At 40.6% G+C, this 25,742-nt stretch overlaps 1 protein-coding gene across 4 annotated transcripts in view; it reads right to left on the reverse strand.

Annotated features, from left to right (window-relative positions):
* Positions 1-25,742, reverse strand: part of myo1b (myosin IB) — a 267,530-nt gene that overhangs the window by 128,561 nt on the left and 113,227 nt on the right. For all 4 annotated transcript variants that reach the window (XM_072578972.1, XM_072578970.1, XM_072578969.1 and 1 more), the window contains exons 5-7: positions 5,272-5,376; positions 2,522-2,568; positions 1,463-1,526 (exon numbers count right to left, since the gene is read on the reverse strand). In XM_072578972.1, the coding sequence (XP_072435073.1) occupies positions 1,463-1,526; positions 2,522-2,568; positions 5,272-5,376 (216 nt within the window). The remainder of the gene's footprint in view (positions 1-1,462; positions 1,527-2,521; positions 2,569-5,271; positions 5,377-25,742) is intronic.

Genomic DNA, 25,742 nt, shown 5'->3' on the forward strand with positions numbered 1-25,742 from the left:
AGGAAATTTTGCAGAGATCTCCTTTATTGGCTGTGAAGTTCTTAGCTGCTGGATGTTTGCCTGTTCAAGATATCTTGTGGCTGTTCAGAAGAGTGAGCAGGAGTCTAGCATCTGTCTCACAATCCTCCAGACCACCACGATTAAGGTTTCAACCTTGATTGATCATCAGATCTTTTCCTTCCTGCCATTTTCATGTCTGTATTTCAACGTATGTGCTCCCAAGGATGGCAGCCACTGAACTGAAGTGAGGGAAACAGGCATGGCCAACTATGGTGTGAGCAGTTTTAGACTTTAATGTGCAATCATGCAAGAGAAACTTTCTCTGTTCATACAGGCCAATGCATTTGAGACATGGTCATTTAGAAATGCCTATTATTTGGAACAGCAGTCCTTCCACGCTGCCATTGTAGTAGAAGTGAAGAAAAGTGTCAGGCGTATGGAAGAAATCATTTTTAGTTTTATGAACAGTAGATTGGTTGATACTTTTTAATGGGTGTGTGAGAGAAGAAGCCTGAAGCACCAAAATTAAGGGCTGTAATCCGATTTACAGCTACTGGCAATTCCGTAACTTTATGCAAGGCCTCACAAAGCTAACTCCTTGCTAAACCTCTGCTTCACGATCAGGGGATGTTAAGCAGACGAAGAATACACAGGCAGGAGGCTGGAAGAACACAGCAAGCCAGGCAGCATCAGGAGGTGGAGAACTTGACATTTCGGGTTAGACCTGTGTACATCGGATTCCAGCATCTGCAGTTTATTTGTTTCTAAGCAGACGAGGAAGGTAGTGACAGGTGGATATCCTTGGACTTGAAATATTGGCTTGTGGCATTGGGTTTGGACAACACATTTTGGCAGTGTGGCACCAATCATGCAAATCATCACAGAGCAAAGTGCACAAACATTTGCACACTCAAGTTAACAATCAACTATGATGCAAAACAAATCCACTCATGCCTCTTCAGGTTTTAGAGGTGGATGTTGTACAACACAGGAGGAAGTCAGAGAACTGGAGGAATTAATAATCCTCACAAAAGTGATCCTATATTTTATTAGAGATTGTTCAACAAGAGGTGCCTGCTGCTGAAAACACTTGTAAGAGATTATTTTTAAATGATCAGCACTCTGTCACCCCAAACTGTAAATCATAACTCCACACCTCAGCACCTGAATTCCATCTGTTTCTAATCATTTCAAATGCTTAATAGAATACAATATTAGGGGAGACATTTATTCACAGAGTTGCTTATAGCTCCACAGACTTAGATTGATTCCCCAGGCAGACAGGGTGCTGACCCATTTCCTGTGCAGTATTGCACATTAACACAATTAAGGATCAAAGACACAGGACAGAAAGGTAGCACTGCCTGTTCTGGAGAATCAATAGAGTTTATGTAGCAAATACACTTCTTTCACCATTGTATTTGTAAATCATCTATTCTATTTACAACTTTGCAATACTTACAGTTGCTGATAACACCACCGAGGGGGTCACCTTTGAAGTCAAACTCAATGTCCATATACTTTCCCTGTGAAATTGAAGCATTGCATTGAAATGTGTATGAACTCATATGAAATGATGTACAACAACAATAGTGTAAACAAAAAAGGATCTCAATAAAGGAAAAAGGAATGTGCCACCGTTTACAGTTTTCAACCAAATGTGGCTTTCAATATCTTAACCGATGTGCTTTCATTCCAGAATGAAAGGCCACTTTTTGTTGAACTGAAAAAAAACTCTTTACAAAAAAAAGCATGATTTTAACCTCTGCTTGAAAGTTGCACGTATTTTGAAAAAGATCCATATTTCACTGCAGGGTGTCTCAGAGATGCTGCAGAAGGCAGTTGTATTGCTACTTTGTAATATCTGCCTCTTAACCTTTGACCCAGCCCCTTATCACTCAGAGAAGCTTATAACACAGATTGGGGCTGTCTGAGAAAGCCCCAGGAGGCAACAGATAAGAAAAGCTGGCTTTTGAACCCATGCCTTCTGCAATACAGCAGTGTCATATCAAACAATGCCGTTAAGTGTTTGATCTGTCACAAGCCAAAATTTCCAAAAGGTGAAGTGGATAATCTCACAATGTAATACAGACATGTTTTTGTTTTTAATGAACAATACCTTTCAACTTAACTCAAGTACTGTATTTTGTTTTGGGCGTTCAAGTTGCACTCCATCTTCTAACAGGAAGTAGACATTTTTTAAACGGCAAAAATGTCTAAGTTTTGGTTGCCATGATGTGAGGAGCCAGGGTTGCACTGGGGTGGACAAAGTTAAAAATCACACAACACCAGGTTATAATCCAACAGGTTTATTTGGAAGCACTAGCTTTCAGAGCACTGCTCCTTCATCAGGTGGTTGTCATAGCTACCTGGTCAAGGAGCAGCGCTCCAAAAGCTTTCGCTTCCAAATAAACCCGTTGGACTATAACCTGGTGTTGTGCGATTTTTAACTAAGTTTTGGCTTTCTAGTGTAACAGCCAGCAGGGGCAATTCTGCACCGTCAGATATAATAGTTACTCACGAATCTTGAAGAATTGTCATTCCTCATAGTTTTGGCATTTCCAAAGGCTGGTGGAAAGAAACAAGAAAGAACAGTATGTTAACCTGAAGTCTTTGCTTCTTCCATTACATAGATTTAAATATAATAAACTTAATCCTTTTCTATCTTATCAACAGAAGATGCACTGCACAGCCTATTTAATACCTCCTCAACAATAATAAACTCTTCCAGTTATTGTATTTTCTTCTCACCAGGACCTGGGAAGCATCTCTTTCCTTCATAAAGAAATATGAAGTACTCATCACTTAACACCTCAACCATGCCCCTGACATCCACGTGTTCAAATTGTTTCCTAATTAGCCCCACTCCTGAACAGACCATCAGTGCATAAACTTGATATGGCATCAGGACTTGATGGGATTCATTCAAGGATAGAGAAAGAGAGAGTGGAAATTGCAGAGACATTGGCGACCATCTTGCAATCTTCCCTGGAACTCTCAGATGGTGTCAGAGGATTGGCAAATGCAAATAAAATGTACTTGTTTAAAAAAAAGTTGCAAGTAGGGCAGCATAGTGGCTCAGTGGTTAGCATTACTACCTCAAAGCACCAGGGACCCAGATTTGATTCCACCCTAATGCAACTGTCTGTGTGGAGCTTGCACATTCTCCCGCAAATACATGAGTTTCCTCCAAATGCTCTGATTTGCTCCCACAGTCCAAAGATGAGCAGCTTAGGTGGATTGTCCATACTAAATTGCCCATAGTATCCAGGGATGTGCAGGTTAGGTGGATTAGCTATGGGAAATGCAGGGTTTCAGGGATAGTGTAGCAAGGTGAGTCTGGGTGGGATGCTTTACAGAGGGTCGGTGTGGACTCAACGGGCCAAATGGCCTGCTTCCATACTGTAGGGATTCTATGATTCCATAAGTCTATCAATTAGAAACCAGTTAGTTTCACTTCAGTGGTGTGGAAACCTTTCGAAATAATCATTCAGTATTGAATCAACAGTCACATGAAAATATGTGGATAAGTCAGGAAGAGATGGTACAGTATGATAAGCAAACTTTACTGTGTATGGGTCAATTAGAAGACTTTGGGACTTTTTTTTACATTAGATGCTAGCCTTTTCTCATAAGCCCTCTTTGCTTCTCCTGTTTCCTTGTTCACCTCCTTACGAAGCTTCTATATTCAGTTTAATTCACAATTGTATGTTTTACTTGACCTTTGTCATAATCAGACTTTATTCCTCATCGTTTATCTCCATTATCATCCAGCTAGTGGTTTGTATGTCCTACCTTTCTCTTGTGAGGGAGTATAATGTACTTCAATCAATCCTGAACCAACTCCTCTGTTGAGCTGGTCCATTGATCAGCTAGTTTCACCATCCAACTTTGATACCAAGCTTTTCAATCCAACTCTGTCACCTCTCCTCCCCACCCCCCAGTTAATTATTCTTACTCAAGATTAGTCTTTGTACTTTCCCATTGTCATTCTAAACCTTTTGCTACAATGAATACTGTCAATGATTGCTTTGTGGTGAGGAAATCTCTAAGTTTAATTTGTAGTTGGAGGTTAGCACAAACTGAAACATTAAGTGGAGGTGAGAAAGTAACAGAAAACAGAACAAAGCAAACACAACAAGAAACATAAATTGAAATTTAGAAATCTAAAGTTCTAGCAAACGTGATCTATTTGAAAGGTATAAATGGATGCAGATCTATCCAAGCAGGAGTAGTAGCTGAGTCCAGTAATGAACGACAAGCCACAGCTTTGATCCAGAAGCTGAGAATAAGCTGCTGGAAGGTAACATTGGTGGATCAACTGCATCCAAACAGGGCTGAACAAGTTCTGCAGACGTAAGGTAAAGTCTATACCCATGGAATTAGGATTCCTTGTGCCCTGCTGTCAGGTAGGGTTCAGACCAGCTACTAGGAGGAGGGGAGCTGAGATTCTTCATAACGAAGACTCAGCTTGAGGAATTTTTGACAGTGGTGATCAAAGTCTGAACGGACTGTTGAGTCAATTTGTGAAATTGTATTTGTATTACTATAAATTTGCAGCTTAGATTCCATTATAATGTTAGAATATAGGACACATAATAATGTGTTTATTTTGTTGGTTCTTGTGCAGTAATAATTCTTCTGTAATTTTTATTTAGAAACTAACAGCTTTAAACTCCATCTAATTTTTAAGACATGTTTCCGGTCTCTAAGAAAAAAAATTACACACAGATAGAAATGTACATGCATACATATAAACAGGTGAACTTCAATAGATTTTAAAACTTCTGGATACCTCAATCCAATGTTTGGAATTTCAACTGATCACAGTCAGGGCCACAGCTGGTGCTGATCTACAGTGTGGCTCAGTGGGGATTTTTTAAAAAGTTATGTTCTAAAAGATCCTAACCATTCTCCAATTAGCCTTGCTTCCCAAACGCTTCCAGATCACGTTACCTTAACTGATATACCAGATACCTGCACAAATATTACTCTGGGTCATTCAGGGTCTGTAGTCTCAGGGAAGGTCTCTCAGGTGAAAGATAGCAATGGCAAGCACCCAAGAATGAAATTCAGCTTTAACTCAACATTTCTGATCTACTGACCCTGACCTGTTACATCTCTCACATCCCACTTTAAAAGAATGGAACTGAATGTAAAACAAATTTTGGTTTTAATTTGATTCGAGTTGTTTTAGTTTTTAGTGCAGGAACTGCATTACCCACATTTTAAAAAAAGGGACACACCCACACAACATACACTTAAACTTACCCTCCAGCACAGGATTTGACTGCAGCAGCTGCTCTTTCACTTGATTGACCTCTGCTCCCTTGCCACAAACCGCAGCAACATAGGACATAACCAATTTACTGGCCTCTAGAAAGATTAGACACAAGAGATTCATTAGTAAGATTACAATTTTTTTTTGCACTACATTCAATTAACCCAATATGTCGGACTTATATTCAGGCTAATGGGCAAATGCAGTAAAATCCTGAATGTATATCATATCCGAAGTACCAAGAACATGGTGGTTCATAATCACCTGATCATACCAAAAGCACATTTTGCTATTTTTGTGTAAAACACTGGATATAGCATGCAAGCCAATCTAAGCCTCATCGATAGCTAGCAGCCTTTAGGCTTGTCAATTGGCATGAAAAAGTGAGTGCAGCACCTGATCCACATTAACAAGTTCCTGTCAAGGGAATTGAAGTGGTAGTCCGGCTGAGTGGTCTAAACGGCTGGACCCATGTTCCAGTTTCTACAGAGGCGTAAATTGAAATCCCACAAAAGCCAGCTTTGAGCTGAGATTGGGCACTCCTATGGCACAGTGGCAGTCTCCCTATCCCTGAACTGGGAGGCCCAGAGTCAAGTGTCACATGCTCCAGTCATGCATAATATCTCTGAGCAGGTTGTTTAGAAAAATAGGTTAAACAAAAAAGAAATTGGAACAATTGGAGTCCATATTTACATTTGTCAAGGCCCTGAGCATCAGTCTGAGACAGCCAACCGGGAACCTGATCCAATTTCAGACTAGACATTTTATAAGCTTCCTTGTGACACAGAACTTTAATCTTTGAAACTAGTCTGATCATGATATCCAATTTCAAACTTACTACATACCTCAATTTAACATCAGCCACATTCTCTGAGCTCAAATAGACAGGACAGCCACTTGGTTGGATGCATGAAAATGGCCAGCTTTTCTGTACTTATTAAAAAATCACCCTGGGAAGATGGGCAGTGCTGGCTATGTCAGCATTTATCACCCATTCCCTGTTGCCCTTGAGAACATGGTGGCGACCTGCCTACTTGAACCACTGCAGTAAGTTTGATGTAGTTACATCCATAATGCTATTAGAGGGAGTATCAGGATTTTGGCCCAATGATAGCGAAGAAATTGGGTCAGGATGATGAGTGACTTGTATGGGAACTTGCAGGTGATAGGTTTGGAAGGTGATGTCTAATAAATCATGGTGAATTTCTGCAATGTATCTTATAGATGATATACACTGCTACTACTGCAGCATTGGTGGAGGAGGGAGCGGATGTTTGTGGATTTGGGGTCAGTCAAGCAGGTTTCTTTGTTCTTGATGGTGTCAAATGTTTTCAGAGTTGTAGGAACTGCACTCACCAAGCAAATGGGGAGTATTGCATCACACTCCTGACTTGTGCCTTGTAGATGGAGGAGAGGCTTTGGGGAATCAGGTCGGTGAGTTATTCACAGCAGTATTCCTAGTCTCTAACCTGCTCTTGTTGCCACTGTAGTTATATGGCTAGTCCACTTCAGTTTCTGGTCAATGACAAAACCAGGATGTTGGTAATGGGGGAATTCAGTGATGATAATGCCATTGAATTCGCAGGGGTGCTGGTTTGATAGTTTCTTATTGGAGATGGTCATTGCCTGGCATTTGTATGGGATGAATGTTACTTTCATTACATCATGTACAGTGAACCAAATTGACTGAAGACTGGTATCTGAGATACTGAACACCTCTGGAGAAGGCAAAAACTGGATCATCCACTTCACACTTCTGTTTTGTTGCAAATAGTTTAGCTTTATCTTTTGCACTGTTGCACTGAGCCTACCCCTGACTTTGATTAGATTAGATTAGATTAGATTAGATTAGATTACTTACAGTGTGGAAACAGGCCCTTCAGCCCAACAAGTCCACACCGCCCCGCCGAAGCGTAACCCACCCATACCCCTACATCTACATTTACCCCTTACCTAACACTATGGGCAATTTAGCATGGCCAATTCACCTGGCCTGCACATCTTTGGACTGTGGGAGGAAACCGGAGCACCCGGAGGAAACCCACGCAGACACGGGGAGAACGTGCAAACTCCACACAGTCAGTCGCCTGAGGTGGGAATTGAACCCGGGTCTCAGGCGCTGTGAGGCAGCAGTGCTAACCACTGTGCCACCGTGCCGCCCACAAACCCACTAGACTTAGAACAGGGGTATTAGTGGAGCCTTCTCCTCCAGTGAGTTGATTAATTAATCACCACCATTCATGACTGGATGATAGACTGCTGAGCTGAGATGTGATCTGTTGTCTATGGAACCACTTAGCTCCGTCCATCACTGGCTATTTATGTTGCTTGGTCTGCAAGTAGCCCTGTTTGCTACCATCATCAAATTGACACCTCAATCTTCGAGCTGCCTTGTGTTGTTCCTGGCAAGCCCTTTTGTGCTCCGTGTGAACCAGAGTTGATCCTTTGGCTTGATTGTCATGGTAGAGTGGGGGATGTGCCAGGCCATGAGGTTGCAGATTGTGTTGTGAGTATAATTCTGCTGCTGCTTATTGCCCTCATTGATGCCTCGAGTTCCCTAATCTGTTTGAAGCCTAACCCATTCAGCATGGGAAAAATGTCACATAACACAATGGAGGGTAAATGTGAAGAAAGGACTTCATCACTACAAAGACAGTTTTACCAATATACTTATGGGCAACTCCACCTGCGGGAGGCAGGCGATAGATTTCCACGTTGAGCAGCAACATCCTTTAGGACTCCACCAGCTCAGTCAGTAGTGCTTCTGTTGACGTATTCTTAGTGATGCAACATTGAAGTGCCCCACCAGAGTATATTTTGCACCCTAGTCATCCTCAAAGCTTCGTCCACATGGAGTTCAACACAGAGCAGCGCTGATTCATCAGCGGACGAGTGGGCAGCAGGAAGTAATCAGCAGGACATTTCTTTGACCATGTCTGACCGGAAGCCATTAGGCTCCATGGGATCTGGAGTCAATGTTGAGGACTCCCAGGGCAATGCCTTCCTGACAGTATACCATTGTACCACGGCCTCTGCTGGATCTAACCCGCTGGTGGGACAGGACATGGAGTGGCATGATGATGGTTGTTACTCATGGAATCATACTGACCAACCACATCGGAGTATGACTACATCAGAGTATTGTTTGACTAGTCTGTGTGACAGCTTTCCCAGTTTTGGCACCAGCCACCAAATGTTAGCAAGGTGAACTTTGCAGGGTCATCTCAGCCATTTTTAAAAAAAATTTGGTAGCAGAGGAAGATAGCTTTTTCTGTTACTGATAGGACAATTCATAATTTCCTTACATTATTTGCCTAAAACTTTGCAATGGAACTAAAAGCAGATTAAAGTTACCTAGCAACACCTCTATTCATTACATTTGCAATCATGTCACCATAGTCCTATCAGAGAGATGTCTTATGGTGGTTTAACCTGAAGGTTGCCACATGATCCTTCATGATAACCTCAACCAATGCAGGAATCGAATCTACATACAACTGGCATCACCCTGCACAATAAACCTGCCATCCAGCCAGCTGAGTTAACTGATCCCCTAATGGAATTATGGGAGATAAGTCAAATTGGCAGAAGCTCCTGACATAAATCAGTCTCCAACTGAAAGAATGGTATAGGAGCTCCTATGAAAAGGTATTTTTATTAAATGCTCTTCATCTAACAGTGCTAGTGTCATCAGTGGTATAGGACGATTCAGCCAATTTTAAAATTTGCATGGCTAATAATTGAGAGAATAATGATCAATCATACATTTCTATTAGCTTGTTTTGTTACAGTTCTAGTTAAAACAAAACCTTTTCTCAACAACAGAGGCACACAAAACATACACAAAATAAAAAAAATTAGTGAATTTTGCAAAATGATGTGAAAAGGCTTGATTACTATTTAAAAATTCAACTTAAATAAAAAGCCAACACTGATTTAGTCCATGTCCACTAGTAAGTTCGGAAGAAGGGTTGTTGAACAGTACACACTGCTGCGACTGAGTGTCAGTGGTGAAAAGTATGGATGCCTGTCAATCAAGTGGACTATTTTGTCTGGGTGGTGTCAAGCTTGAGTGTTGCTGGAGCTTCACCCATCCAGGCGTATGGGCAGCATTCCATCACACTCCTGTTGTGCCTTGTAGATAGCGGACAGGCTTAGGGGGTTCAGGGAGTTTCTTCCTGCAGTATTCAGAGCATCTGACCTGCTCTTGTGGCCACTGTGTTTATGTGGCAAATCCAGTTGAGTTTCTGGTCAATGGTAACCCCCCCCCCCCCCAGGATGTTGACAGTGGGGGAATTCAGTGATGGTAACACCACTGAATGTCAACAGACGGTGGTTGGATTATCTCTTTTTTGGAGATGGTCACTGCCGGGCATGTGTGCGGTGTGAATGTTACTTGCCACTTGTTAGTCCAAGCCTGGATATTGTCAAGATCTTGTTGCATTTGAACATGGACTGCTTCAATATCTGAGGAGTTGCGAATGATGCTGAACAATTATGCAATCATTGGCAAACATCAATCATTGGCATACATCCCCACTTCTGACCTTGTGATGGAGGGAAGGTCATTGAAGCAGCTGAAGATGGTTGGACCTAGGACACACCCTGAGGAACTCCTGCAGAGATGCCCTGGAGCTGAAGTGACTGAGTTCTAACACACAACCATTTTTCCATGTGCCAGATAGGACTCCAAGCAGCGGAGAGTTTACCTTAATTCCCAATTCTAATTTTGCTTGAATTGCTTGATGCCACACACTTTATGTCAGGGCCTTACTTTCACACTCTCACCTCAGGAATTCAGCTCTTTTGTCCATGCTTGAACCAAGACTGTAATGAGGTCAGGAATGGAGTGGCCCTGGCAGAACCCAAACTGGGTGTCACTGAGCAGGTGCTGCTTGATAGCACTGTTGATGATATCTTCCATTACTTACCAGTAACAGATAGTAGACTGATGGGGCAATAAATGGCCAGGTTGGATTTATCCTGATGACGTCATTGGGCCTCAACTCCCCTTATTAGCATCACTTTGCCGTTATTTAATTAATTTGTCAGAGAGATTTTAACATATTACACAATGAAAAAAAAAGTTTTTTTTAAGTTGGATCCATGTAACCATTCCATCTATCTAACCACTCAAATAATTTGCTAGTCAAAGTAGTTTCACTCTGAATCAAAGATGATGTCCAAGAGGCATCTGAAGATTTTTGGTCCCCATTTTGACTGACTGACATGTGGAATATCAGAGAGGGACTGAGAGGAGTCTTTTGCTATTGCAAATTCTAATAGATGTCTTTGGCTTGCTTGGGTACAGTCAAGCTCCAATGTTTGTTTGCTACTATAAAGAACTGAACTGCATTTCAGACTAAGTGTATTTTTGAAATAGTGAAAAGTTGTTTGCTATTGCAAAATTCACTGGTGTCTCAGATCAAAGCTTACTGAGAAAACATCTTGCAGATATAAGATTATTTATAGTGCAGGAAGTTTTCATGTCAAGTCAAACGTTCTACAGTACATTTGTTTATGGTTCTACGTAATTGTTTCAATGTAATCAAGTGTTATTTACCATCCTTCGGACAATATTGAGACAGAGAGACCACTTGGACTCTGGTGCTTAACACATTAAAGGTAATCAGTAGTCTACTGGCAATCTTATGACACATACAAAGAGTAATTTCAGTTTCTGGAAAATACAGGACTGCTAATAGAAAAACCGCTGTCTTCCAGGAACACACAGTGTTGGGAAGAAGTTTAAATTGCAACAATTGAACTTCTCTACATTTCTGTACAAAACTAAGATCATTCAACAAATTTGGCTTTGATTTTGAACCAGAAGTGGCATGAGTGATTGAGAGCTGGTTGGGCAACAACCTCACAGGAAACAATTTTACTGAAAAATTTGCTCAGGGCACAAGTTCATATTTCACTGCCCAGGTGTGTTATTGCATAGAATTTCTTACATTAGTTGAGCCCCTATATCACTTGGAGCTGTATGCCAGGCACAATCATCCATTTTAAATGCAAATTATAGACCTCTACAAGGTAGATAAATTAATTGAGAATTTACAGCTCGTTAGTGTTTTGGAAGGTTATAAGTGCTGTCTATGTCTGCCTGGTGGGAAAATATTTCTGGGAATACTTCACAAAAGCCAGCTGTGGTTCCCACAAGGAAATGACTCATCTTTCTTGATGCAGAGTGCTTGCAGACAAAAATAGCACGATTATTTAAGCAGACCTATTGTGCTAGCCTTACTGCCTAAGAAATTATAGTCGATGCCAAGCTCTCCATAGCAATATAGATTTCTAATATTGTTCACCTGCCTGAATCACACCGAGACACATTGCTCATATTACTTGGATTTCTTCTAGGTCTTGTCTATGAGACCCCAGTCCAGCTTGGTCTACAGCTAGGTACATTTAGCCAGATTTTTCCCAGTTGCCCAAGATGGGAAATCTCCCAGCTCAGTGCATCCAATTCCAAAATTTTTTAAAAAACTGATTTTCTTGGAGCAAAATTGGACCGGAGGGCACTCCAAACCTGGATACTGATTGGACTGCTGAGGCAAGTTGTTTAAAAACACCTGCCTCAATATTCTGACATTTCAATTATTTAAGTTAAACAAGAGATACTTCCCCTTACACACTCACACTCTCTCACCCCCTAACTATTACCCACACACACAAGTGGCAACGCGTGTCAGCCCACACCCCCACCCATCCCTAATGATGCCTCTTAACCTTCGTAGCTCATTACCTTCATCCATCCCCATGGCTCCATCCCAACCTAATGCCAACTCATACCATTCACCACCACTCTCTGCTCTTACACCATTAATGCCAACATACCCCGTATCCACCATGGGCTGACCTCAGGAACCATACTGAGATTAAATGAAATAAAGGCTTTCATATCGGTTACTTACTTCACCATATAAAACAGCCCTATTAATGTAAGCCTATTCAATCTATTAAATCTCAACTACTTAATCCTGTATAAAAACTAATATTAGTTTACATAACTGATGTCAAAAGTATCTAGCCATTTTATAAATTCTATCAATCAAACTGAATTTACAACCTCCCCAACTATGATAATAAGATTATGGAAAAATGCCAAACATTAATAAAGCAATAACAATAGGACTAATGATTATGTCAACAAAGGTATTATCTATTAAAAATACTGGATCCATTTTTCTCCCAACCCTCAGACAGGAAGTATTTTTTCCCAGTTTCAAGTAACTTAAAAACTTTGAAGTAACTTGACAGTTCTACATACTTTACCCCATTTGTGACTATTCTAAGGAATCACCACTCTCACACTATGGGATAAGGGTCTTGTCTAGTGGAAACGGTGTCTGTTTGCACACAGCACAGAGTTCAAATGATCCTTCAGAGTTCAGCTTTTCCACATGTTCCAGTCTGCCATTTTTAGAGGTCCCTAGAGTCTCCATGACTCGAAAACCATCTGGTCCATTGTCTTTATCAGGTGTTAAAGCCAGTTCCCTTGTTCCTGCTCAAACATCTGGCTTTCACTGCAACAAGTGTTGAACAGTGAGTTAGCTTTGATTAACTGATCGATGAGCACCAACACAGCATCAAAAGCAAAATACATTTCTAATCGGGTCATATGTTTAAAGCCTTCAACCTTAAACACTGTTTGTCATTCTTGATTGAAATGTCAGCTGAATGTTCCCTGCAACACCTCTCTATTTCAGAAAAAAGACAACATTTTGCATTGTGTCAGTAGCTTCATCCTTCAACTACCTGTTCTATAAGGATATAAGGGTCTGAAGAGTTAATATTTAGACGTGCCAGAGCACACCAACTATGGTAGTGCCACATGGACTTGGTGGGAGAACACTTTCGGATTTTGAAGGAGTAAAACCTGCCAACCATGGTCCTCCTCAATCGCTGTAGTACTTGTTTATCACATTAGTGTAATTTGTACCTAGTTGCTGAGAAGCAATAAACAATGTTTTCTTTAACACAAAAGCCTGTTCTCATTAATCTAACAAGTTGTTTGACTCAATCACAGCAGACAAAAAGCACCCCGTCAATCCCTAGCTTAAAAAAGGACAATGGCAGCAATCCTACCCCATGGTGAGGACAGTGCAGGCAGCATGATGGTCAACAGTGAGGATTTCTCTCACAACATTAGCCAAGGTTTTCCCCTGGCACAATAGTTGTTCCAACATAGATAGGAGTTGCACATGGGGAGCTTGAAGAATTCCTATCGAAGCAGATTCTGAAGGATTTGCTTGGGAACTTAAAGGTTCCAATGAACAATTCCTTAATGCCTAAAACCCACTGAAAATCTCCATTTAAATTAGAGAATCTGGAATGTTCTGATGAAAAGAAATTAAGTTGTTACTCAGGGAAAGTTAGATTGGTAAATGCATAGTCTATCTCCTGATCAACTATTCAAAAAGTTCCCTCTTTTATCCCTTACACCCTAGCTACACCACCTCCAAACCCCTTACACTCTCTAGAACCGGACTTGACCATCCCCTCTCCCCACCATAGGAACCAACCCAAACTCCTAACACTGGAACCATCTGCCAGACATCGCCCGACCATCCTCCATCCAACAGAACAGATCTGACCCTGCACTCCCCACCTCCAATTGTTGCCAGACACGACACCTGATTGGACCAATTTCTCAGCCAGTACTGACACCCCCTCCTCACCAGAATAGTTATCTCCGACCTTAACCACAACATCACTTACCTGGTTCTCTTGCCACCTGACACCCTGTCCCCTACTCATCTAGAACACTACACCAGCAGCACTCAACTTACCTTCCAATCTAACATCCTACCCCTGTCCCACTGGCACTCTACCTTCCCAGCCCCCTAGCATCCTACCCCTGTTCCACTGGCACTCTACCTTCCCAGCTCCCTAGCAGATGTCAAAGCAGCTGGCAGGACTTTTACATTTCCAATTATGGCAGGTGACTGCTGTAAGAAGGGTGTGGGGTTTGCCTTCTCTGACAGTTCTCAGTTATGACAGCACTGTTAAATTGGAAGTACAGCTCCACATTTCTGAATGAGCCCCAATTACAACCTCCTGTCAGAAATGCAAAGCTCCAATCTTCAACAAGAAGGGCCACGTGACAATCTCACACAGCTTAAGAAATTCTGGCCTCTTTGCTCTCGTGAAAAGAAACAAATTCACCTTTCTCATTTCAGAGCTTTTTTGTTAATGTGTATTTGGACAGGATTATGAGAATTACTATCTTTTTTAAGCTTTAAATCTGATTTAAAGAACATGACTCATTCTGTTGATTAGTCCATTTTACTTATTTCTTACATCTATTTCTTAACTGGGACTCATTTGTAATTTTTGTTGTAAAATAATCCTTACAACTACTTGTCATGTTGGATGAGCCATTGGATAGATTTGCTGACACCATTCTCCTTCCTTATTTGGGATTTACAGAGCCTACTTAGTCTGGGGTGGAGAGAAAAACCATTTGCTAAGTTAATAAGATGGTGGTCTTGTCTTAAACAAGATGGAACAAACAAGTTTATTACATACCAGCAAATACGAAGAAGCTACACTAATGTGATAGATATATGAAATGCCGGCAACTGAGGAGGAGACAGGTTCCACTGAGGCGCTCAAAAGGGCATTGGATGTTTATCTGGATAGTAATGGGGTGCATGGATTATGGGAAAATGCAGGAAATTAACACCAGATATTACAGCTGGTGCAGGCACAGTGAATCAAACAGCTTTTTTTGCACCGTAACCATTCTATGATCTTTGACTGTTATAGAGGCTATGAGAGAAACCCAATTGGTAAGTCTGCAAGATCCCAAACTGTCCCAACAAGCTCAGCTAGCATCAGTGGAGTGTCATAAGCACCATCCTAAATAATGATTCTTTCAGACCCTTACTCCTTCCTTTGTCAATTTTCAATCAATGTCAGAGGTGATAGGAGGGGTTTTGGGGTTAATTCACACTCCTTGCATCGTGTGGCGCAGCTACTCAGAATCACAAATTATTTTGTATATAAATTTAAAGTGAAACAAGGGCTCAAAAACAAAATTTTGTATTGGCACACAATAAAATGAATGACTTGGCAGAAGTTCAAATCAATGTATGCTTTTCTGAAAATGAACACACAAATAATTTAAATGAATTTATCAACAGAGTTCAGGACCAAAGAATGCATTGTGCTGATTTTTTAAAAAAATTGTCTATTTCCTTACAGATTTTCCTTAAGCAAAATCTTTGCTTTTGACAGAAAATATTCCTTACTGTCCACTGCACTATTATATTTTTGACTACTGGACAAAGAATAATGTCTAACAGTGAGGATAATAATTTAAAACACTGCCTTTAAAATTTAGGCAATGTGTGATTTTATATCCAAGTCACTGGTATGCAATAAACTGCACTCCAGACAGCATCATAGAATCACTGCAGTGTGGAAGCAGGCCATTTGCCCCAGCAGGTTGCACAGACCCTCCGAAGAGCATCCCACCCAGACCCAAACTATCTCCCCCCCGCTCCTCTCTATCCCTTTCACCCGGCATTTCTCATGGCTAATCCTCCTAAACTGGACGTCTTTAGTCACTAAGGGCAATTTAGCTTAGCCGATCCACTTAACCTGCACATTTTTGGATTTTGGAGAGGATTCGTTTAAGCCAACGACAAACATTTCATAAGTCTTACATAACTAATCACTTCCATTTAGGTTACAGTTACATGGCTGTATACAGAAGGAGGAACATAAGCTTCAGCACTGGTGAATGACCAACACAAGACATGACAACAGCCAAGTGCTGGATATTTATTTCAAAACTCTTTTTTTTAATTGACTATCAACTTGGTTTTATATTAGGTTTGGAGCAAATTGAGAACGAACATTTTCAGATCAAGAAAGACTGCCTACAAACAGTGATCAAGAAGAATCAAATACTTCCAGACTGGTATAAAGGTCATACCATAATCAGCAGATCATTTTAACAAAGTTGATGCTATTCTGAACATTTGGCCTGGAGGTGCGGTTGAAACAAAAAACCCGTGAAAAGGTTGCATTGTGCCAATGAAAAGCGGCTCTGTTCTGCTTGTATTTTGTAACATTGTTAAAACAAGTCACTTTATAGATAGTGCAACAGGATACAAGGCTTTAGGCAAGTACTATTACTCCTCTGCTTCAGTCTTGTGATGAATTGCAGAAATCATGGGCTCTTCAGTGTTTCCAACCTGCAGTATCCCTCTGCAAATAGAGCAAAATCTAAACTGCAATCCTTTTACAAGACTGTTAGGAGACTTAACCATATAACACCAATGTGACCTGAAAGTATAAATATCTCAATCTTTCATCAGATCTTAAAGTGTAGCAGTGTATTAGAAGCATGCTCCAGTATCTAATAGCTTAATGATAGCTAGATGCTTATGTGCCTGATGAATGTAGTGTTTGTACATAATAATTACATGTAATAACTGTCTGTTAGATTCTTCAGTACAACATCTAAGACCAGTTTCTATTACACGAGACAAAATAGCATTACTACATTAGTAAGTGATACTAAAGCAATACTAAAGCGATACTAAATGAGTGTTTTGCATCAGTATTTACTATGGAAAAGGACATGGAAGATAAAGAATGTAGGGGAATAGATGGTGACATCTTAAAAAAAAACGCTCATATTACAGAGGAGGAAGTGCTGTCTTGAAATGCATAGAAGTGGATAAATCCCCAGGACCTGATCAGGCGCACCCTAGAACTTTGTGGGAAGCTAAGTAAGTAATTGCTGGGCCTCTTGCTGAGATATTTGTATCATCGATAGTCACAGGTGAGGTGCCAGAAAACTGGAGGTTGGCTAACATGGTGCCACTGTTTAAGAAAGGTGGTAAGGATAAGCCAGGGAACTATAGACTGGCGAGCCTCTCGTTGGCGGTGGGCAAGTTGTTGGAGGGAATCCTGAGGGACAGGATGTACATGTATTTGGAAAGGCAAGGACTGATTAGGGATAGTCAACATGGCTTTGTGTGTGGGAAATCATGTCTCACAAACTTGATTGAGTTTTTTGAAGTAGTAACAAAGAAGATGGATGAGGGCAGAACGGTGGATGTGATCTATATGGACTTCAGTAAGGTGTTCCCCATGAGAGACATTAGCAAGGTTAGATCTCACGGAACACAGGAAGAACTAGCCATTTGGATACAGAACTGGCTCAAAGGTAGAAGACAGAGGGTGGTAGTGGAGGGTTGTTTTTCAGATTGGGGGGCCTGTGACTAGTGCAGTGCCACAAGGATCGGTGCTGGGTCCTCTACTTTTTGTCATTTACATAAATGATTTTGATGCGAACAAAAGAGTGATAGTAAGTTTGCAGATGACACCAAAATTGGAGGTGTAGTGGACAGCGAAGAAGGTTACTTCAGATTACAACAGGATCTTAATCAGATGGGCCAATGGGTTGAGAAGTGGCAGATGGAGTTTAATTCAGATAAATGTGTGGTGCTGCATTCTGGGAAGACAACTCTTAGCAGGACTTATACACTTAATGGTAAGGTTCTAGGAAGTGTTGCTGAACAAAGAGCCCTTGGAGTACAGGTTCATAGCTCCTTAAAAGTGGAGTGGCAGGTAGATAGGATAGTGAAGAATGCATTTGGTATGCTTTCCTTTATTGGTCAGAGTATTGAGTACAGGAGTTGGGAGGTCATGTTGCGGCTGTACAGGACTGTTGGAACATTGTGTGCAATTCTGGTCTCCTTCCTATCGGAAAGATGTTGTGAAACTTGAAAGGATTCAGAAAAGATTTACAAGGATGTTGCCAGGGTTGGAGGATTTGAGCTATGGGGAGAGGCTGAACAGGCTGGGGCTGTTTTCCCTGGAGCATCGTAGGCTGAGGGGTGACCTTATAGAGGTTTACAAAATTATGAGGGGCATGGATGGGATAAATAGACAAAAAGTCTTTTCCCTGGTGTGGGGGAGTCTAGAACTAGAGGTCATATGTTTACGGTGAGAGGGGAAAAATATGACAGAGACCTAAGAGGCAACTCTTTCACACAGAGGGTGGTACGTGTATGGAATGAGTTGCCAGAGGAAGTGGTGGAGGCTGGTACAATTGCATTTAAGAGGCATTTGTATGGGTATAAGAATAGGGAGGGTTTGGAGGGATGTGGGCCGGGTGCTGGCAGGTGGGACTAGATTGGGTTGGGATATCTGGTCGGCATGGACGGGTCGGACCGAAGGTCTGTTTCCATGCTGTACATCTCTATTACTCTATATGACTATTAGGCAAAATCCTCTACTGAAGGCAAATTTACCCCATAACGCTAGTTAAATGCTAACAGGTGCATTCCTCTTCAAATATGGGTATTTCAAAATGCAAATCCCAACAGCCTCATTCTGATAAAGCCTAAACTTAATGAACATGCGTGCACTGCTAACTGGACAAAAGTTTGCTGTATTGGGACAGGGAATAGATTCATAGATTTGAATATTTCTCTTAAATTTACTTCAAGCCCAAAAGCAGAACTCCTGGCACTTCAATTAATTTGTTTTATTAAATTCAAGTTTGTAGTCAGTTCAAGTCTCAATATATTTTTAAGCTAATAAGGCCAAACTATGACGTTTGTATTTCTAGTCACACCATCAGACTGGTAAATGTCATTGCTCTCATTTTTCACTCACTGAGGTCTGCTCTGCATCCACCCACTTCCCACCATAATCCCGCATAATCTCAATTTGGAGATGTGTGCATCTCGATTCATTTTAGGTTTCATTTTAATTATGCATCTGTCAGATATTAACGAGAGGTCATGTTTTATATGTTGAGATATTTGAAGAAGAATTCTGCAGTTTTAACAACATGGAATTTATGTCAGACCAACTGGAACAGCTTCTATTGTCAACTTGCTTCTCAGCGTAGGATGGTCATTAACAAAAAAAAAAATTTTTAATCATTTGCAAAAGCCTGCTTTTTAGAAACTAAAATAATTGAATAACCCTGACATTGGCAATTATACCTTCCCCCTTATGCTCCTGACAGCTGTAAAGCTGTTCAAGACTATCCAGTGACACGTTGCCAGTAAAGGAGTCTCCAGAGGAGTTATTAGCGAGTGAAGACTGAAAAGTACAGACAAGTGATACTAAGTGAATTTTTGTTAGGGATCAGATATTGGAAATGTACTCCAGTGCATAAAATCACCTTTTGGTTTCTGGCTTCACTCATAACAACACGTTTCAAAGATAGACTTTCCAGACCACCAAGTACTATTACAACAGAAATGACAACAGCAAGTAACACAGAAATCTAAATGCTTTGTGCAGTCATTTGTTCCCTACTTAATATTGCTCTTATCCCCTCCATGTGGCAGGTGGCTCTATATGAAAAATAATTTTGCACTGCAGCTAAGATTAAGATCAAATTAAATGTTACTACAACCAGACTCCCCAGCCTGACAAGGCATGATAATGCCTTTGAGAAATTTGATATCATTACAATCCCTTGTCTTTTTCTTTTGTCTCTTTCATTGTGAACTGATTCACTCTTACAATATTATCACAAAGCATATCTAATCCTTCAATCCAACTACAAACACCAATTCATAAACGTAACAGTGCACTGCTTAAATTTAACAGGGTTGCAACTCAAGAGTGAAGATTCACAATTTGGGTAATTTTTAAGCACTGTTCTTTATATTTTCAACTATAGATTTAACCTTGGACACAAGGATCAGGATATGTACCCTTGAGGCAGGTAGGAATCTGGAAGCACCGAGAAAGATGGGATCTTCATTGTTATGAGGAGATCGCAGGAGACTGTAGTCAGGCTAGAAGGGGAGATGGGAAGCCACCGGGGCTGCTGGATGCCAAAAAAGACTATTCAAAAGGCCCATTTGATGACTGGGACGAGATCCCATTGTATAATAAAAAACTAAATGCTGAGGTGTTTTCCACTAATGGGGGAATCTGAAACACAGTTTACATTTAAAACTGAGATGCAAAGGAATTTCTTCTCTCAGATGACTATAAATGTCTGGAATTCTTGAACCCACAGAATTGTTGAGGCTTGATCATGGAAAGCATTTAAAGAGGAGATGGACAGATATAGGTCGTAGTGGAGTACAGGGTTACTTGCCACAAATAAGCATTTGAGGACTGGGAAAGATCAGACATAATCTTATAGAATGGCAGGACAGATTTGAGGGGCTGAATGGTCTTCTCTGTAATTCAGGAATGGTTAATGTGACTTGACCAAGAGCTCAGAAATTCATTACTCTGTTTAAACATCGGAGAAACAACCTTGCATACTTAACAGCACTGGCTCCATGATCTTTATCCAAATGCATAAGGTTTATTTACACAAAGTTAAGAAGTTTCAAGTACATTCAGTTTCTGCTATTTATACTTTATTAACCTGCAGAAAAGATGGTGAAAAGTAATGAAAGTCTTTTTAAAAAACTGTTTATTTTAATCACATACTATTTTCACTGTAGAATTTGTTGATTCTACACAGTGTATAGTGAATTGTTGATGGCCATACAAGTACCGCAGCTTGGCGTAGGAGACGTGAGAGACCGTGGGCATAGACTGGCACAGGGAAGACCTTTCAATCTCATCTTTCAAAAGGTTTTTGCATGCAGATTGTGGTTAACTCTGAAGTACTGTGGACCACAATTCTTGAAAGAGCTGACCCAAATGCATGCAAATAGCAAGGATAGATTAGAACTATCTCCACAAAGGGATTGACCAGGTCATGATAGCCAGGTGCAAGTTTACAAACCAAGTCAGCCTTAAAGGGACTCTTAAAACAAATTGGGAAGCGCAGAAACATGAACAGGAATTCCTGAATTGGGAGTCTCCTACCATTTTTATTAGACTCCCAAATCATCTTGACTCTTTAAAAGCCTTAGCCAATATTAGGTAAAGTAAACATCTCTCATTGGGTTCCACAATTGAATTCCAGATAATGCTAGATAAGGTACCCCAGGTAGATCCTGTTCGCTCTGATTTTTCAGTCTTGACAGACACTCCAGTATAGACCGAAGGTCACAGATTTCTTTAGCTACAGGATAGTTAACTTTGATCCATACAATGTTAGAGAAGCAGTGATTGTATTCCTGTGAACATGAAACTAAAAACCCATAAAGCATTGAAGTGGAGCCAAAGCTTTCCCTATGAATTTCGCACAGCGCGAAGTAAAGCAGACCTGAAGGTCCAATTTCATTCATTCAGTTAACTGAATATGTAATTTTATACTCTGACACACATATGGGCGTACCACTCACTATGCCTTTTAATTCCCGACTGCACTGTAAATGAGCTCACCTCCCCCACCCATTTTGTTTTTAGAAGATGATGTTATTGTGAATAGGAATTCTCAAGAACAAAAATTGCTTGCAGGACTAACATCCACTGAAACATCTCTTTCCTGCAGCAGCAAGATGTGGGAAAGGGAAAAAGTGACATATTGAAGGGAGATGGATTGCCTACAGGATCCTGTAAATTCACTTGTGGTGCAAAGGGAATGTTTAGAAGAGGAAAGCACTGTGCAAAACAGCTTCAGGTATTCAGAAGGGCAATGACAGTGTGAATCGTTGGGATTACATTAGTTGCAGCCAGGAAAGCAATGGGATAATTGACACTAGAGGTGACAAAGGTAAGATTGTGGAATTCAGCAGCAGATGGGTTCAGGAAAGGGCAGAAATGACTTTGTATTCAAGTGGATATGGGGTTGGAAGTTCCATCAAGAAACTCAGGATCCCTTTCGTTCCTTCCTCCCTGGTGTATTGCCTAAACTTCCCTAAGAAGTGTGCACCTCTACTAGTCACCTCAATTGCTCCTTCTGAAGATTTTGACATTGTGAACACACATTCTAAATACCCACACAATAGAGACGACAGTGGTTCATAAAGGCAGCTCTCTATCACCATCCTTTAAAATGCAATTAGGATGGGTAATAATTGCTGGTCCAGCCAACAAGATCTGCATCCTGGGAATGAATAGGAAAACATTAAGTACACAAATTTCTAATTAGCTCCTTGTTGGATTAATTAGAGACCAATTTATAATTGTGATCCTGAGTTTTAAACCCTCCCATACGTAGGTTTATTTTCTTTCCAAGTATACTGTCAAATGCCTGCATAATTTTAAAGACCTCTTTCAGCTCACTCACATCCTTCATGTTTTTAAGAGGAAAGAGCAACAGCCTGTTCAGTTCTTGTTCCTGATATCACGCCCATTTACTTCTGGCTTCATCCCTGTAATTATCACTTTTGCACCACCTCCGCTGCCTCAAGATCATTCTATAATATGGAATCCCATAACAACTGGTCAAAATAGAAATGTTTTGATGTTGAAAAGGCTATGCTTTTGTTTTAAAACACATGTGCTGTTGATACAGATGTTCAACATTCATTGTTCTCAATTCACTGCACTTCACAATAAAGGACCATGCCACCTCTTCCTTCTCAAAGGCTGGGTGTCTGGAAAATAATCAAGTGTTAAGAAAAAGGTCAGAGAAAAACTGAGACCATTTATGAGAGCAGAGGCAACCTGCGCAGGTAGAACGATGTGGGATGAGGATTACAGTGGATTTGAGACCTGGGAGGGGATGAGAGCAGGCCTCCTCATGTTGGTCTGTTAAAAGACACTGCCAATTAAATCTAATCATCTACAGCTCCACTCCCAGCATTCCTTTACCGCCCCATGGCCAATGGCAGGATATCAGTGCAGCTGCACAAAAGGAGTAAGGAGGCCAAAGTACTTTCCCTCATTAATGGCCCAGAAATACAAAACAAAAGTCATCCTGGGGAGATGCAGCAAGGGATGGGGTCAAATGGCCAAAATTTAGATGAGTTCTGTAAAATAAGGGCATTTGCTGACTCTGAAAGTAATGTAAGTAACATTCCAAACCCTGACCAGGTGGAGATCATGGCTTTCCATCCACAGCAGTCATTGCCATGGTGACCTGACTATCAAAAGCAACATGGTGTAATGGTAAAGGAAACAGAGTTAACCGATCCCTTGGCAGGTCATGTGAATAAGCATTTACTTCATTCCACCTTTAGGGGAATTCAATTATGCAACATTCTTCGTAGGTTTGGTGAGACAAGGAAAAATTGTCTGAGTTGGAAAATCACTTTTCTGTCCTAGAGTGCTGGGAGATACATTTAGTCCCTGCAAAATGACAACAGAATCCTAGTGATCTAAACAGTATTAAAGAAACTGCGCTCTGTCAGGTAGCATCTCTAATTTACTCACCCATTTCAGCGCTAGTAAGACTGAGTCAACTCTTATCTGCCTTCACATTGAGTTAGTGTCACACAATATGGAAACAGACCCATCAGTCCAACCAGTCCATGCCAACCATATGCCTAAACTAAACCTTAATTAGTTTGTACTGTTTTGGATTATCTGTTACTTTGGTTAGACCTCTTGGACCTTTCATTTTATCCCAGCTGTTTGCTTTGTCTCAAGCACCACCTTATTTTTAATTTTTTGTAATTATCTCTCTGCCTCAATTAATTGCATTATAGGTCATCCCCTTCACTTACTATTCAGATGTTGAACTTTTACTCACATCATCTGACACTTTTGATCACCTTCAGTATATCGACACTCCACTCACACCTTTTGTATGAACTTTTGATCTCTCTGCCCAGTGATTTCTCTACCTATAAATTCTGTGCCTATATGCTTTTCTTCACCTGACAAAGGGGCAGCATTTTGAAAGCTTGTGATTTCAAATAAACCTATTGGACTATAACCTAGTGTCGTGTGACTTTTGACCTTGTCCACCCCAGTGGCACTTCCACTCCTAAACTAAACTAGTCCCACCTGCCTGCACTTGGCCCATACCCTCCAAACCTTTCCTATTCATGTGGATAAGTTCATATCTTATAGACGTTGTAATTGTACTTGCATCCACCACTTTCAATGGCAGTGCCTCCTGCACACAAACCACACTGTAAAAAAAGAGTTGGCCCTCATGTCCTTTTTATCTTTCTCCTCTCACCTTAAAAATATGCATCCAGTTTTAAACTTGCCCACCCTAGGGATAAAAACCCTTGTCATTCACCTTATCTAGGCCCCTCATGATTTTATAAACCTCAATAAAGTCACATCTTAACCTCCTAGGCTCCAGTGAATAAGTCCCAGCCTCTATCTATTTTTATATCTCAAACCCTCTATTTCCAGCAACATCCTAGTAAAACTTTTCTAAACCCTCTCAAGTTTAAGAATATCATTCCTATAATAAGGTGACCAGACTACACAGTGCTCTAGAAGAGGTCTCACCAACATCCTGTACAACCACAACATTACGACCCAACTCCTGTACTCAAAGGACTGAGCAACAAAGGCAAGTGTACTAAATGCCTTCTTAATCATCCTAAGTATGATGGAAATGTCAAAGGTTTATGAATCTTAACCTCTCGCTTTCTGTTCTACAACAATGCCCCACCATTAGTTGTCTAAGTCCTTGTTTGTATAACCAAAATGCAATATTTATTCGAATTAAACTCCATCGACCATTCCTCAGCCTATTGACCCAATTGATCAAGATTTCTTTGTAATCTCAGATAACCTCCTTCACGATTCACAATACTACCAATGTTGATGACATCTGCAAATTTACTAACCATACCTCCTATATTCTGATTCAAATCATTTACACAAATGACAAACAAATGTGGAGCCAGCACCAATCCCTATGGAACACAGTTAGTCACAGGCTTCCAGTCCAAAAAACAACGCCGCACCACCACACTGTCTCCTACTATAAAGCCAATTTTGTATCCAATTGGCAAGATCATCCTGAATTCCATGTGATCTCACTTTGATAATTAGTCTATCATTGGTATCATGAATCATGGAGGAAATATTCTTTTTTAAGCAACTCTAATTTCCTGCTAGAATTCATGGCAAAAAATAAAATTATTTCAATGTTGCAATAAGTCATAACTTAAATGAAAATATCAGCAAGGTATTTTCTCAGCAGTAGAACAAGGCAAACTCAATCAATGCCAGTTTCATTTTGGTGCAGAGTAGAAAGTTACTATTGCGGCTTGACAGCAGTTAAACCTTTTGTAATTGTGGTTTTGCCAACACTGTTACTATGATGTTCCATTTTTATTGAGCTAAATAATGTTACCAGACAGGAAGCTGTGAACCCATCTGGGGCTTGACAACTAGGTCATTCCGCTGTGGCCTTTTGATGAAAGGCAACCAAGTTGAGGCCAAGATATTTGTTTTCACCATTTCCGGCACTAGGCAGGAAGCCCTTTGTAACTAATTATAAATTTGTGAGTAACCCATTAAATGTATATATTCAATCATGCAAAACTTTATTAGTGCCAGACAATTAGCCTTGTGCAGGGTTCCTGTTTAAGGCAAAAATACATGAGTCAATTGTTATATCTCTTGAGTTCAGGCACAATATGCCAAGGTGAACAAATCATGTTCAGGTTACAAATTTCCAGATGTCAACTATTTAATA

The sequence above is a fragment of the Chiloscyllium punctatum genome, chromosome 10 (assembly GCF_047496795.1).
Source record: "Chiloscyllium punctatum isolate Juve2018m chromosome 10, sChiPun1.3, whole genome shotgun sequence".
Classification (NCBI taxonomy): domain Eukaryota; kingdom Metazoa; phylum Chordata; class Chondrichthyes; order Orectolobiformes; family Hemiscylliidae; genus Chiloscyllium; species Chiloscyllium punctatum.